The sequence below is a fragment of the Patella vulgata genome, chromosome 8 (assembly GCF_932274485.2).
Source record: "Patella vulgata chromosome 8, xgPatVulg1.2, whole genome shotgun sequence".
Taxonomy (NCBI): Eukaryota; Metazoa; Mollusca; class Gastropoda; family Patellidae; genus Patella; species Patella vulgata.
Genome location: NC_065886.2, coordinates 26369035 through 26384700, shown reverse-complemented (window position 1 = coordinate 26384700; position 15666 = coordinate 26369035). Strand labels below are relative to the sequence as shown.

The following is a 15666-nucleotide window of genomic DNA, read 5'->3' as shown; positions in this document are numbered from 1 at the left end:
AAAGTAGAGTACTATCGTCCAGTCATCTTGTGTACGGATTAGTCCAATTAAATAGAATAATGTTGACGTTAAACGGTGCCTATATGAAACACTTACCCAAAAATGGTAATTGTCCCGCCCTAATAAAAATGACGTATTACATTTTCCGTGTAGGAAAGAGCAGGTTTGATTTACCCTCAGACAATATTTTGGAGCTCGGTCGATCACCATACCTATAGCCTCCTCGGCTTAGAGGCTAGGGTGAACACATCATCCTAGCACGAACCTTGTGTAGAACTATCAAGAAGTATGCGGCTCTTGCCATGTTTAAGCCGTTCTGATCTGAGTTAGAAGGGATATTAAACTCAGACCGTGGATATTTTAATAACTCGAAAAGTACTATCATAACTTTGTAGTTTGCTGTATGTATTTAATTATATAAACTTAGTAACAACGGTGTTCCAGAGTCAGTTAATTGATGATTGAAATAATTGATCCCACAACGTGAAGTCGAAGAAAGGCCTAGAAGAAAGTGTCACATCTATAATGTCACATCTGTACCCCGTAGTGCCAAACATGTAGAGGTTTCTTATTACAATATTGTCAGCCATATAAAAATATATGTAACCTAAATAGTATTTCAAGGATAACAAGAGCAATGCTAAGACTGCATAATATGTCCACATTCCTGTTTTGATTGAAATGCAAGTTAATAAAATGAAGAGATAGAAATATGAAATGGCTGTAATATGGCAACCCTTGGTGAGGGGTGAGCCAAAATAAATAGGTTCCATGCACTGTTTGAAATGCATAATCATGCCCATGTGAAAAGTTGTTAAAAACCAATGTGATCATCAACATTAGTATACCTGTGCAATATTACCTACATTCACTTCGTTTTGTTGTGTTGTGAAATGTAGGGTATTTCTAATTACATGTAGTAGAGAAATATACAAAAAAGGTGGCGAAATAAACAAATCCCAATCGTGGTTGTCCCATTTTCACTATTTTTCAACATACATGTGTATCGTTCAAAGTTTTGTGCAGATGATCAAAGACACTGGGGTACAAGTAAAGAGAATAGATGTTTACATACTTTATTCATATTAGCTAAATGACAGAAAATAAACTTTAAATACACAACAGCTTTAAATGTAAATTAGGAAAATAAAGAATTATTATATTCTAGTGAATTAAATACTCAGTTATGTAAATAGAAATGAATACAATTGATTTACATCATATTACAAAGAAAGTAAGTTCTTTTTAGATAGATACAATCAAAAACAAGTCTCATGATATATCTAATTAATGTTTCTTCTTATTATTATTTCTTTTGAATTAGAAAATCCCAAACAAACACTCATAAAAAACGAAAAAAAAAAAGTACATGAAATGGATGACAAGAAAAGATACATTATGCAAGAGCTAAATTTGCCTATGGCAGGTCTTTCTTTAGGCCTGTAATGTTTTCTAAATTATTAATTAGACATTAATGAACTTATAGAGGCTATAATCAACTCTCGATGGCATCAGATTTCTCCGTTATTAAATAGATTAGAACAGTTCAGCCATATTTTGATTTAAGCTAAAAATGGAGGAGCGAGATTTAGCTTCGAACAAACAGTACGGAGGTTAAAATTATTGCACATGTCTTGTCAAACCTTCAAAGGCTAATATCTATTTTCAAACTATTATAGCAAGAATGGCTAGCTCTTTATCTAAATCTTGCATAATTACACACAGTTGTCTCAACTTGTCAGATCTGATTTTCTTCCCAGGAATCATGTTAATCTTTTTGAAAATTAACAATTCAAATCTTGATGAAAATAAGCAATATCTAAATTTTACAGTATTGTTATTTTTACCAAACATGGGCCTTTAATACTGTTTAACAGCTTAAATTGGAAAACATGATTTAATTTGGCTGTACCATTATCTGGTCGATAGCACTTGAACAAAAATTATCTGGGTCAATATTTCTTGTTTAAAATGTAAAAGTAAAAATGTTTGACCACATGACGTCATAAAGTAATTTTAGTCTCACCTGTTTTAGAGACAAAGTAAACAAATGATTTGTCATGAGAATAAAAAAAAAAGACATAAGCACTAACATAAAATTAAAAATTAATACAATGAAAAAATGGAAAAAATAAAGAATATTGCACAACACTGAATGAAAGACGTTTTACTGCTTTAAGCTAACACAAAAAGCCTCAATTATATTTCATTAATTCGAATGAACATTTCTAAATACAAGAACAGAAACAGACAAACATTGAGTAATATCACTTTGTATTCCAATCAACTCCCCCACACAACCACTTCTGTGTTTATCATATTCTTTCAAAATTTAACACAAATTCCATACATATATAATTATTATTACTAATACTTGTTGACAAATCAAAATAATTGACTCATTTACATGTCTACAGGGGCTGTTTGTATATTTTACAAATCAGTCAAACAGGGATCCAAGCTATTAAAGATTTGCTGCAGTATTCAAAAATAATGAAAATCAAAGCATCAAATATCAAGTCTTAACAACATAAACATGGTTCCTATAGAAAGTCTGTTTAGTCTACTGCTAACAGCAATTCAACTGATCAGAAATATGGTACAGTACATAGAAGTTAGTCCACCTCATCAGCATCAGGTGGATCTTGTAATGATACTATAAGTTTATCAACTAAAACAGATAATACTTTATCTACTGGATCCATAAAACCTCTCTGTACCCATTTAGGTATAGTAACTCTAGCATGTGTAAAACCTAATTTCTGTAAGACATAATCCACACCTACTGGATCTATCTGTCGTGATGCCCAATGTAATAATCTGAAACAAATAAAATAGCAGATAAACAAAGTAACTTTTTTTGTAAAAAAATAAATTGTTACCAGGTATCAAAGATAGGGCCTACAGTACATGAACATTTGTTGGTAAGAAAATAATTGACAATCTAGTTTATCAAGCAAGGGTCATCGCTGAAATAAAGAATTTTAACATTTAATTTAAGAATTTTTAGGTCTCACAATTTTTTCTGGTGTTCAAGCAGATTACTTTAAGTACAGCAGTGCATTAATTTTTGGTTTTATAGAGAGTCAGGCCAAGGTTAATATGCATCCACCAACTTTTTTATGGTATTATCTTGACCAAGCTGTGAACACCAGATATCAGATATGTTTTGGGACTAGCATAACTGTGATAGGACTCAATTCTGTGTCACTGGATTGCGATTCCATTCTGGAGTCACAATCAAGAGCCCAATATAAGAGTAGGAGGTGTACTTCTTTAAAATGTGGGTAATAACTAGAATAAAATTTATCACAATGTTGTAGAACTGTATGGCAACTTCAAGTCAGAAATCATAAAAATAACAGAAAGACGAATGCCATTGGCCATACCATAACACGGTCTGTTTGTCGTAACAGATCGTGATAAAGGGATATACAATTGATTAAAAATTATTACCTAACAGTAGGTTCTAATTGCCATGCTTTACATCTAAAATCACGCCAGTCTTGTTTTAACGCAGCTGTTGGATCAGGGTTTTTCTTTTTCTCCAAATCTGGTGATTTAGGTGAACGAGAACTATGACCATATGACATGCGGGCTCCTGTTGAACAAAATATGATCAATGTTAAAAATATGATGAATATTTACAAGTCTGGGATCAAATCCACATCTCTTTTGACTCAGTGAGTGTGGTTATCATCTAAAGTGCAGACCTCTAGACTACTTCTTCCTCAATCACTATTTTTTATGAATACAGTATAGGATTCTAGTTTAAAATGTTCCAACTAGATTATAAAATATAATTAAAGTTTTTCTATCTTTTGACTAAACTTTGTCATGTAAGTTGTATATTTGCAACACAAATTTCAGATTAAAAATTAAAAACAAATATGCTGGTATAAAATTTAAAACAAAATTCAAACATAAACAACACAAACCTTTATCTTTTTCTTTAATATAAGATAAAACTAAATCATGTAGAAAAAGTATGACTTCAGCATCCATGGCCACATTTATATGATCATAGAATTCCGTAACAAATGTACACTCTACTACAGGTGGTGCATCTATCAAAATATCAAGATAAAATATAAATAATACAATCTTCTTAAAATTGTACCAACTTTTAATTGTTTGATTTTTCTGGTGCTTATTGCAATCCATCGAGTGACTACCCACAAAATTGAGCGAAAATAACATCTAGTTTTATGCTTGGTAGAAGGAAGATTTATTTCAAAATCCACTAAAAATCATAATTAATAATTGATCAGATTTATGTTCTATACAAAAGTCATATTTTCTACAATGAAAATAAACCAGGATGTCCTCCATCTTGCTGGTTTTAATGTTGTATCAACACAAATTGTTCATTTTGATATAAACAGGCTTATATTTTAATTCTATAGTTATTTGTGCAATGTAACTCAGAGAGCATCACCTTAACACTATTGTGGATTACTTGCCAGAGATATTTTATATTGATAATAATTTATACATAGATGTCCGAACGACCTACCTTCAGTAACTGGTACATTTTTACCCTGTAAATGTGATGTTTTCAGGTTTAATGTCATTGAAGGCATACCAAATATAATCTCGGTTTCATGATTGTAAACTTGTGATTTTCTTGTTTTTCGATGTTCTGGTGGACTTTCTGGTCTACATCGATCTTTTATAATGACTGGGAATGTGTCCAATTCTGAAATGAGAAACGATCATAAAAAGTTTTTAAAAGAGCACACTTAAAAAGTTTTCAGCTACATAGAGGAATAACTTTGGAATGAAACCTGATTATCGATATGTTTCGCCCTTCGTGACCACAATTGTGACCTGTAAAGTGTCCATGCACAAATGTGAACGGACGATGACATATAATACGTCAACATGACAATGTTGGAGTATCAAAACAGCTGTACAATATACAGAAAAATTTCTAAAAAATCTGAAAAAATATCCCCCCAAAATTTGGAAGGTATAAAAAAGTCCCTACCCCCTCCCAATTTTTTTGTAGCTACTACTTGTAATAGCAGTATTTTTAGATTCAAAACCAAATCTATAACTAAATATCATGATTTTATCAACAAATACAGTTTGAATATATTTTCCATTCAATGGTTGTGTATTTAGGCTCTTGGTTGTTGGGATAATGTATCGTTAAGTAAGGAAAATGATTATTGACTGTCTGCCTTATGTATGACATCGATCAATACATTACTTTATAAGAAACCAAGCTCCTTTACACACAAGAAGGTCACCTCTAGTCGATTGAATACAAAAACAGTAACAAATAATTAAAAGTGGTATCAGATGTTACTTACCTTTGATTTCATTAGTAGCGAATGCGTAGGTAAACCATTCTTGTACACTGGTAAATTGTTGTGGTACATAATGACCTCTAGATAATTTACATATTGTTACCATATGTTGACCATTACTATCAGGAGCTTTAGCTCCACCAACAATAAAACTCAAATCTTGTACAATATGGGTATCTAAAATATAATATACTATTCAAAAAAAGTAGGGGATATTTGATTTTTAAGTGTTATTAAAGTCACCTAATGAAACTGACGAAGAAACAAATGACAAAATGAAATGAAGTTCACATTCATCGATTTATTCCAAATGATCGTTAGACTAAGTAAGGCACATACTGACCATTATAAGGGTAAAATGATACCCGGGGTCAAACAGCAAAGTTACCACAGCATCACAACCAAGTCAGTAACGGGTAAATCCTCCTCTGTTTGCCAAACAAGCATTGATCCGACGTGGCATACTCCTAATGAGACGTCTAAGGTCATTTTGGTCCAGATTGTCCCATTCCTGTTGCAACGCAGCAGCAAGTTCTTGGACATTGGCAGGACGTTGTTGACGTTGACGTAACCTCTGTCCAAGCATGTCCCGGACATGCTCGATGGGGGAGAGGTCGGGACTCAGTGCTGGCCAAGGTAATGTGGTGATGTTCTTTTGTTGGAGGTAACCTGTAACGATCCTGGCCCTGTGACATCTTGCGTTGTCATCCTGGAAGATGAAACGGCGGCCATGACGTCGTGCGAACGGCACAACATGGACTGCCAAGATGTTGTCCCGGTAGTACTGGCCTGTAAAACGCCCTGCAACAACATGTAAAGCCGTTCTTCCAGCAACAGTGATGCCTCCCCACACCATAACAGAACCACCCCCAAATCGATCATGTCTGATGACGTTAACGTCTTGGAAGCGCTCGTTTCGACGACGCCACACCCTCCTACGTCTGTCCAAAAAATCAACAGTGAACCTTGACTCATCTGAAAACATCACATTGCTCCAGCGTCGATTATCCCAGTGTTGACGATCCCTACACCAACGACGTCTTGCCTGAATGTGATGATCTCTCAAACAAGGGATCACGCGAGGACGTCGGGCGCGAAGGTGACCCCTATGCAGTCGATTCCGAATCGTCTAGCCACTCACTCTCACACCAGTGTCTGTTTGAAGACGAGCGCTGATCTGATTTGCTGTGATGACACGATTTCTCAAGGCCAAGGTACGGATAAATCGATCCTGGGCTTGAGTTGTCGCCCTTGGTCGACCTGAGCGTGGTCTGTCCTGTACAGATTGTGTATCACGGTATCTGGACCATAGCCTGCTTATGACAGACTGAGAAACATTCATCGTCCGCGCCACAACCGCCTGTGTTGTGCCGATCTGTAGCATGCCAAGGGCACGTAACCTTTCATTTTGGGTAAGCCGACGCATATCAAAATTTGTTTTCTGGTCACTAAAACAATTAAACTGATGTTTCCACCCTGGAATTCAATGCCACAATGACTGTAACATTCAAAGTCAGAGTCGTGCAAATCTTGGGTTGGACCCCCATGATGATCCCAAGCATCACCTGCATTCCATGCGGTAGCTATTGGTGCGTTTGGGCGTCACATGTAACTGGAAATGTTTCTTCTGTTAGGTTCTATAGTGACTTTTTTCGTAGTCATTTGCATATTTTAGTATTATGCCCCCAAAATCAAATATCCCCTACTTTTTTTGAATAGTATATATAAAACTCAAATCTTGTACAATATGGATATCTAAAATATAAAACTCAAATCATGTAGTACGATATAACTACCATTCACAAAACCCCATTGTAAATGAAAGGAGAGAATAGTTTCCACCTATACATTTTTGAATCCCAATTGTGAAATGAATTTTAGATTTCCATCCCATCCGAATGACCTTGTGAATTGGGATCGGTTATATCCTGAAGGTTCTTCTCAGACTATCAACTCAAGTTAAACTGCAGCCTAAATGGTCAACACTGCAACCCAAGGTAGGCAAGAGCAAAACCATTTGACACTTTGGAATAGCATAGTAAATTATTGTAAAGGTAATTATTGTTTATTCTATACTCAATAAATCCTTTAAACCTTCCTTTATGAATTCCACTCATTGTAGACAATACAACGCGACTACAGATAACATAATATGTCACTATGATTGTTGAAAGGTTATTACTGAATGGTGGAATGTGGATGTAGAATTAAAACTTTTATTTCCCTGCAGAGTGCAGATAGTATAGAAGAAAGATTTATTACTTACTATCATTCTCTGTTTTCTGTGCTTCTGTAGAGAAAGAAATATACGGTTGTCTAATGCTAAATAAAGCCCAGGATTTAGAGCGGAAGTTAATGCCATGGAATGATGCCAGACACAGATGTTCACCTTTAAGTGTAACAGAACCACCTAGAACCATACCCTCTTCTGGTAATATCTGTGATAACATGGAGAAACGACAACCTACCAGATGTTCTAAAGCTCCCTGCCAATGTCTGTGATGTCGTAGTTCAGCTAATACTAAAATAACAACGCAAAACAAAAAACAGATAAAAAAAATTGTATTATAATACCAATATTTCAATTTGTAAATCATGGCTGTTTTATCTAATTTGATTAATTAAATTAGTTATTTTTATTCCTTCAATGGGGTTTGTGAATGGTTTTTTCTCATGTGTATTCAACTACATGTAAACCACTCATGATATAATATGATTTTTAAAATCATAGTTAAACATACATTATGCTAGAGCTAAATCTGCCTTTTGCAGGTCTTTCTTTAGGCCTTAAATGTTATATAAACTAGTAATTAGACATTTATTAACATGACAAGACCATAATCAACTCTGGATGCCAACTGATGGGTGCGATTTTAAACAAAAGCTGTTCATGATTAACCGTTAAAATGGATAATAGAGGCTGTGTTTATCGTAACAACGGTAACAATGACAATCGAGGCTACAATGTTTTTGAAATTTGTTTTTCTCGGCTCAGAGTGAAGTAATTTGACTGAAATTTTCTGTATATTCCATTTTTTACCTATTATAGTTAATAATACCTCTTTAATGAACATTTCTATTGGTTTTAGTATAAAGGAATAAAGTATATTTGCATAAAGTATAAATAAATGAAGGATATAGACATGGGGCATAAAAGAATAACAGATAAAGAAATGAAATATAAAGGAAAGAAGGAAATATTATTGAAGGATATATGCATGAGGTATAAATAGGAATGAAGTATTGGCATGAAGAAGGATAAAGGAATGAAGTTTAAGGGTGACAGGATATTATACAATATATTATTGAGCATATTCTGAAGACAATTAAAGTTTCTAGAATATGTTCACTAACAGTTGTACATTAGGACAGGAAAGTACTGATGAATAATTTTCTGTTTTCTATAGATAAAAGATATTAAGAAATGTTGTATGAAATCACTTACGATCATCAGCTAGTTTACTGTGTCTTTGTGTATTAGGTTTACTACTAAGAGGACCGAACGCTGATAAAACTCGTTTACTGCTGGTTAATTGTTGAGTAAAGAATTCCTCAAGTTTAGATACGAGTTTAATTAAATCCGGTGTTGTAGATCGTGATATCATGATATGAAACTGATCCCAAGATAAATCTCCATTTACAAACAAATATGCTGATCTGTTGATATAAAAAAAACCTCAACACAATCAGATGTAATCAGTCAAAGGATGTTAAATGTAATATAAATACCAACAGAAAAATCACAGATACAACATTTTCCCTTTTTGCGTATTATCAAGGTGATAATATGCCAAAATCTAATAATGATATGGGTTCCAGTTTATGCCAAATTTATACCATTACATAAGTCCCAACATAGTTTCAGTCAGGACAAATAGTCATTTGTTTGACAAATTTATAACAACAGAGAATGGGTGTAAGATCTATATGGCTTCACACTTTTTTAAACTTGCCACTTGTATGAAACTGATTTTCTTCATTAGAAATAGAGTACAACCCAATTTTAGTGGAATAAAATAATAAGTCAACATTATTACAGTATGTCCATTAAAAACACAAGTTTCATTAATAATAAATGATTTCCTGGCAAAGATTAATATATTAAGAAAATTCTATTTGGTACCATACTTTACAGAGATCAACACCAAATAATCAAAAATGTACCAAACTTACTCAGAAAGTCTTTTTATTATCTATTTATATATTTTGTTTAATTTACCTTTTAGTTGCTACAGGTGTATCTAAACCAGTTTCTCTTTCTACATGCCAATCATCACGTAATAATAAATCTAAATTATTTAATCTGGTCATTAATACACTACTGCCCATATAATCTACACGACCCTCTAACGCCTCTAAAGTTAAACCAGCACGATGATCTGGATCATGGCCTAAATCTGGATCTTCTTTTACTTGAACTGAAACAAATAGATTCAAAATAAAAAATCAGCATTGATCATATAATATGAACATATGTTGAGTTTTTTAAAAATAGAAATAGAATTTGCAATTGTCACATGACAACGGGGCTCAATCCACATGCATAGCTAGAGTTTATGCTGTTCATACATAGTGTACATACTTGTTTTACTCCTGACAGGTACCTGTGAAGTAATGGTGTATATGCAAGTAAAATCTATTATATGGATTCAGTGACCTGCTTGCCTACTCTACATAGAATTCCAAATACTTATACATGTACATCTAAAAGAAAATATACCCATCAAATTAAACTTTTATGAACAATTATTTCAATTATTTGTCTTAAAAGTGCCGGCAAATTGAGTTGTAATGAGGAAATTTTGAAAATTATTATTATTTTTAATTCTCCGCCTTAATACCTTCAAAATGATGTATGGTTGGGGTATGAATTGGGCGAAAACTGACTGAGCTACCTATACCCATTTAAAGTTGCCCATGTCAGAAAAGGTAGCTTTGAGAAAAAGCAAGTTAAAGATGTCGGTATGTTATAAAACAAAATAACATGGAAACCATGGCATATATTTGTTATTTTTTGTATAATATTTCTCTCAGTGTTATAATTAGAACAAAAGAGAATGGTCCATACATTAGGTTTTGTATATTATAACTTTAATGGGAATAAATTCTGTTAATCTCACCACTTAATTAGCACTTTTCTGTTAGTGCTCAGCAGATTAAGACTCTTGATTATCAAAAAAGCCGCCGCAGCTATAGGCGTGTTCCGTTATCTTCCTCACACAACTCAATTAAAATAAGGCTTTGTGTGTACAGTCTAGGTTTACTGTTATTTTCAGGTACCGTAATGGTATCAGAATCTGAACCCCAGATAGAATGATGAATGCAGCCATGATAAAACAATGCACCACGCAGGGTGTCTCTTTCGATAATTTGTATACTATTCAAAAAAAGTAGGGGATATTTGATTTTGGGGGCATAATACTAAAATATGCAAATGACTACGAAAAAAGTCACTATAGAACCTAACAGAAGAAACATTTCCAGTTACATGTGACGCCCAAACGCACCAATAGCTACCGCATGGAATGCAGGTGATGCTTGGGATCATCATGGGGGTCCAACCCAAGATTTGCACGACTCTGACTTTGAATGTTACAGTCATTGTGGCATTGAATTCAAGGGTGGAAACATCAGTTTAATTGTTTTAGTGACCAGAAAACAAATTTTGATATGCGTCGGCTTACCCAAAATGAAAGGTTACGTGCCCTTGGCATGCTACAGATCGGCACAACACAGGCGGTTGTGGCGCGGACGATGAATGTTTCTCAGTCTGTCATAAGCAGGCTATGGTCCAGATACCGTGATACACAATCTGTACAGGACAGACCACGCTCAGGTCGACCAAGGGCGACAACTCAAGCCCAGGATCGATTTATCCGTACCGTGGCCTTGAGAAATCGTGTCATCACAGCAAATCAGATCAGCGCTCGTCTTCAAACAGACACTGGTGTGAGAGTGAGTGGCCAGACGATTCGGAATCGACTGCATAGGGGTCACCTTTGCGCCCGACGTCCTCGCGTGATCCCTTGTTTGAGAGATCATCACATTCAGGCAAGACGTCGTTGGTGTAGGGATCGTCAACACTGGGATAATCGACGCTGGAGCAATGTGATGTTTTCAGATGAGTCAAGGTTCACTGTTGATTTTTTGGACAGACGTAGGAGGGTGTGGCGTCGTCGAAACGAGCGCTTCCAAGACGTTAACGTCATCAGACATGATCGATTTGGGGGTGGTTCTGTTATGGTGTGGGGAGGCATCACTGTTGCTGGAAGAACGGCTTTACATGTTGTTGCAGGGCGTGTTACAGGCCAGTACTACCGGGACAACATCTTGGCAGTCCATGTTGTGCCGTTCGCACGACGTCATGGCCGCCGTTTCATCTTCCAGGATGACAGCGCAAGATGTCACAGGGCCAGGATCGTTACAGGTTACCTCCAACAACAGAACATCACCACATTACCTTGGCCAGCACTGAGTCCCGACCTCTCCCCCATCGAGCATGTCTGGGACATGCTTGGACAGAGGTTACGTCAACGACGTCCTGCCAATGTCCAAGAACTTGCTGCTGCGTTGCAACAGGAATGGGACAATCTGGACCAAAATGACCTTAGACATCTCATTAGGAGTATGCCACGTCGGATCAATGCTTGTTTGGCAAACAGAGGAGGATTTACCCGTTACTGACTTGGTTGTGATGCTGTGGTAACTTTGCTGTTTGACCCCGGGTATCATTTTACCCTTATAATGGTCAGTCTGTGCCTTACTTAGTCTAACGATCATTTGGAATAAATCGATGAATGTGAACTTCATTTCATTTTGTCATTTGTTTCTTCGTCAGTTTCTTTGGTGACTTTAATAACACTTAAAAATCAAATATCCCCTACTTTTTTTGAATAGTATATGTATTCCTCAAAATTGGGATTATTGGCAATACTTTGGTCATATTTACAACGATGCCAAGTATTATGTAGAAGGACTGATTTCGCTGAGAATATTAAGAAAACCCCCCAAATATTTAAGAATATGATACTCTTACAAAATAAAAGTGTTTTAAGATGTTTTATTGCTATTTTAATCTTTTGGGTTGATAGATAGTATATTTATAGACTCATATATGTGAAAATCTCAATTTCGATCAAAATCAATATCTTCACTTGTTTTGTCTGTAGCTCATTAGACTTTGTGCATTTTGACTCATTTTGCCAGCACGGGTCACATATATGTTGCAGTTGTTGTAAGGTATGAAATTTGAAAAGCATCTCTACTTACATAAACCATGTACACCTTGTAGATCTATAGCACCACCTATAACACCACCTCTAGATTCAAATGATGAACCTCCCAATCCAGCTGTTATCTTTAAATTCTTATGTCCACTACTATCTATAGATAATCTACCCTGACTTTTGACTTCTTTAGTTGTCCACCTGAGGAAACATCATTTAAATGATTTGAATGTTTATTGACTTTCTGGTATTCATGGTATATTCCAAGAGAGAGAATTTGACCAAGGCAACCACCAATTATACCAAAGGAGACAAGCTACCTAAATGTATTTTAGCTAGAGCTAGATCTAGATTTCAGCAACTAATACCCAAATTGTACCTGTCAGACTTCGTTTTGATTACAACGACAAGGGGCTGTTACTCTGTGAAAAATTGATCAATGGCACTCACTTTCAACAGAGTGGTTTTGACAATATACTACCTGAGGAAATGTGGGCACATAAAAAAAGAAAAATCACATACAATAAACTTACATAGTATTACCCATAACATTACTCATATTAACATCTAATTCTAGTCGGGATAAATTTACAGCAAACAATACAAGTGTTTCCCAAGAACTTGTTACACTAGTTTGAGCAGATGTATGCCGTTGTCGTGGTAACTCTGGTGTAAAATATTGTTTGGTTCTATTTCTAAGTGAAGAACGTCCAGTATTTGGCGATTGATAAGTTTCTGTTGAAGCTTCTGTTGGAGAACGTTGATGATGGATGGATGTTCCTAAATTCCAAATGATAAATACATAAATGTAACAAAACTAATAAACACATATATTAAGCATGTGGATGGATAAACAAAAGGAATACGTACATTAATTTTAACATGCAATAACACTAAAGAATGAAAGAAATACAAACAACAGAAAAGCTCTGAAATACGGTCATGCTGGCATATTCAAACTAAGTGAATATGGTATAAATACTATTCGATGAGATTATAAATTCAGGTCACTTTCAGGCTCGCTGCCATTTTGTTAAGTGGATAAACTTAAAAGTGGGTAAAGGATAGTTTCCAGGCAACGAAACATACACCCACAGTTGCTAATTCGTTCATAAAGGTTGTCGCACTATGAATCTCTAAGTAAATACATAGCAAAATCTAGCATTGACAAAATTATGTGACATAACCAAGGGCAATAACTGTATATTTGTTGTGTTATACATTGCATTAATCATAAATAGAGAGTAGATCAAAAGATGACTTGAGCTAAAAGTGAAAGCAATCAGAAATATCTACAAAGTGAACAAAAGTGCATAATTTATTCTGATTCTTCAATTCACTAATCCAAACACAGCATATAAATTTCGATCAGAAAAATGACAAGATTAAATGTAGTGATCAAGAAGAATAACTCTGGAAGTTATTATCAGAAATTGTTGAAATCAATTGGACTTCTTCATCTCACTAATATAAACAATATACATATAAATCGGATAATAATATTGCGCCAGTAAAGTTCACAAGAAATTTCTGAAATCAGTTAGACTTTTCATCTCACTAATGTAAACAACATATAAATTAGATAATAATATTGTGCCCATAGAGAGTTCTTAGGAAATTATGGATGAGGGACGGACATGATGGGGTGATGGCAAAATGCAATCACAACTATAGCTTCTACAATGCTACCTGTTTGAAGCCTGTAGAAATGCTACATCACATTTTATAGGACTAGCTATTTCAATGAGTGGAAATTAATAGAACGGATCCCAACGAAGCAATCAATAGGGAACGGTACAGTCCACTAATACCAATTAATAGGCACCAAGGTTACAAAAAAATAAATGAATTATTTTAGTGTAATACTATATTTATTGAAAGCCACCAAGATTGTCTGTAAAGCACCGACTATTGTCAGATTCAGCACCGATTATTGCCAGATTAAGCACACAAGTTAAGAATGATAATAATATTTGCAGAGATAAATCGACTAACAAAATGGCAGGGAGTGACGTAATTCTGAATACCGCGAATACTGTGAATTCAATCTGCATAGGCTACTATAATATATGTAGGCTATATAATAAATCATCATATCATATATATGATCCTCTGAAGATTGATGAGGAATATCAAATTGTCTTGAAATATCATAAGATCTAATAATTAAAATGATCTAGAATTTATAAAATAGATGATCTAGAAGAAAAATTTATCTTAAGGAAAATGCCATATAATAAATAAAAACTTCAGTTTTTCAATAATGCAATTAAACTCAGAAATCAAATCTACTACAATGTTAAAGCTTGAATTGATGGTCAATTACTATATATTATTAGTTTAGAAAAGTTATTTTAGATATTAAAATGAATACTAATTAAGACATTTTAGATATTAAAATGAATACTAATTAAGACATTTTAGATATTAACTAGTTAAGTTAAATAATTAATCAGACATGATTATTATCATTAGTTTTACCAATAGTGTCAGTTTATTAATGGGACAAGAAGACAGAAAAAGACAGAAGATTCCAAAAAATTAACCAAATTGAATACAATAAGACTTGACATTCTGTACTTTATAGCTGACCAAACTCATATTTACTTAACAAGTTTTATCATTGTGTCATGTTATTACTCATGTAGACCCCACAATGTGAACTGGCAAGCAAAATTCTCTCTTTTAAAAATTCACTGCAGTCTTGTGCATAACACAGACTTATTTGAATAGCAGTCTTTCTGAATATGTAACGTAAGAAACTAAGATCTAATCTTAATTAAATTGGTTTGAATATATTTTGAATTTGTATCTGCCCTAATTTATATTTTATCATAAAGAAATTATCTGCATGTTATTATAATCTACCCAATTACAATATAAATCATACTTTTATTTCATGCCCCACATTATCCCATAATTTAAATAATTAATATTTTGATTGATTATCTGTCATATTATCTTTTTAATTTGAATATCATTTAAATGTCTGCTAGTCTTGACCTATGTTCAGAGAATTGAGCATTCTGATTTAATATTTTTTTCAAAGTACAAAACTCAGTTTAGGCCAAGACAAAGTCGAGGAATATAAAAGTTAATTTCCAAATAATAATTCATTTCTATAC

At 34.2% G+C, this 15666-nt stretch overlaps 1 protein-coding gene across 1 annotated transcript in view; it reads right to left on the bottom strand.

The window, feature by feature from the left end:
* Positions 1–1062: 1062 nt before the first annotated feature.
* The window catches only part of LOC126829394 (bridge-like lipid transfer protein family member 1), a 61785-nt gene continuing 47181 nt past the window's right edge, over positions 1063–15666 (bottom strand). The window contains exons 54-63 of the mRNA XM_050559215.2: positions 13075–13321; positions 12585–12742; positions 9535–9733; positions 8761–8972; positions 7582–7836; positions 5319–5492; positions 4517–4699; positions 3939–4067; positions 3457–3601; positions 1063–2820 (exon numbers count right to left, since the gene is read on the bottom strand). Of these exons, the coding sequence (XP_050415172.1) occupies positions 2616–2820; positions 3457–3601; positions 3939–4067; positions 4517–4699; positions 5319–5492; positions 7582–7836; positions 8761–8972; positions 9535–9733; positions 12585–12742; positions 13075–13321 (1907 nt within the window). The 3' untranslated portion in view covers positions 1063–2615. The remainder of the gene's footprint in view (positions 2821–3456; positions 3602–3938; positions 4068–4516; positions 4700–5318; positions 5493–7581; positions 7837–8760; positions 8973–9534; positions 9734–12584; positions 12743–13074; positions 13322–15666) is intronic.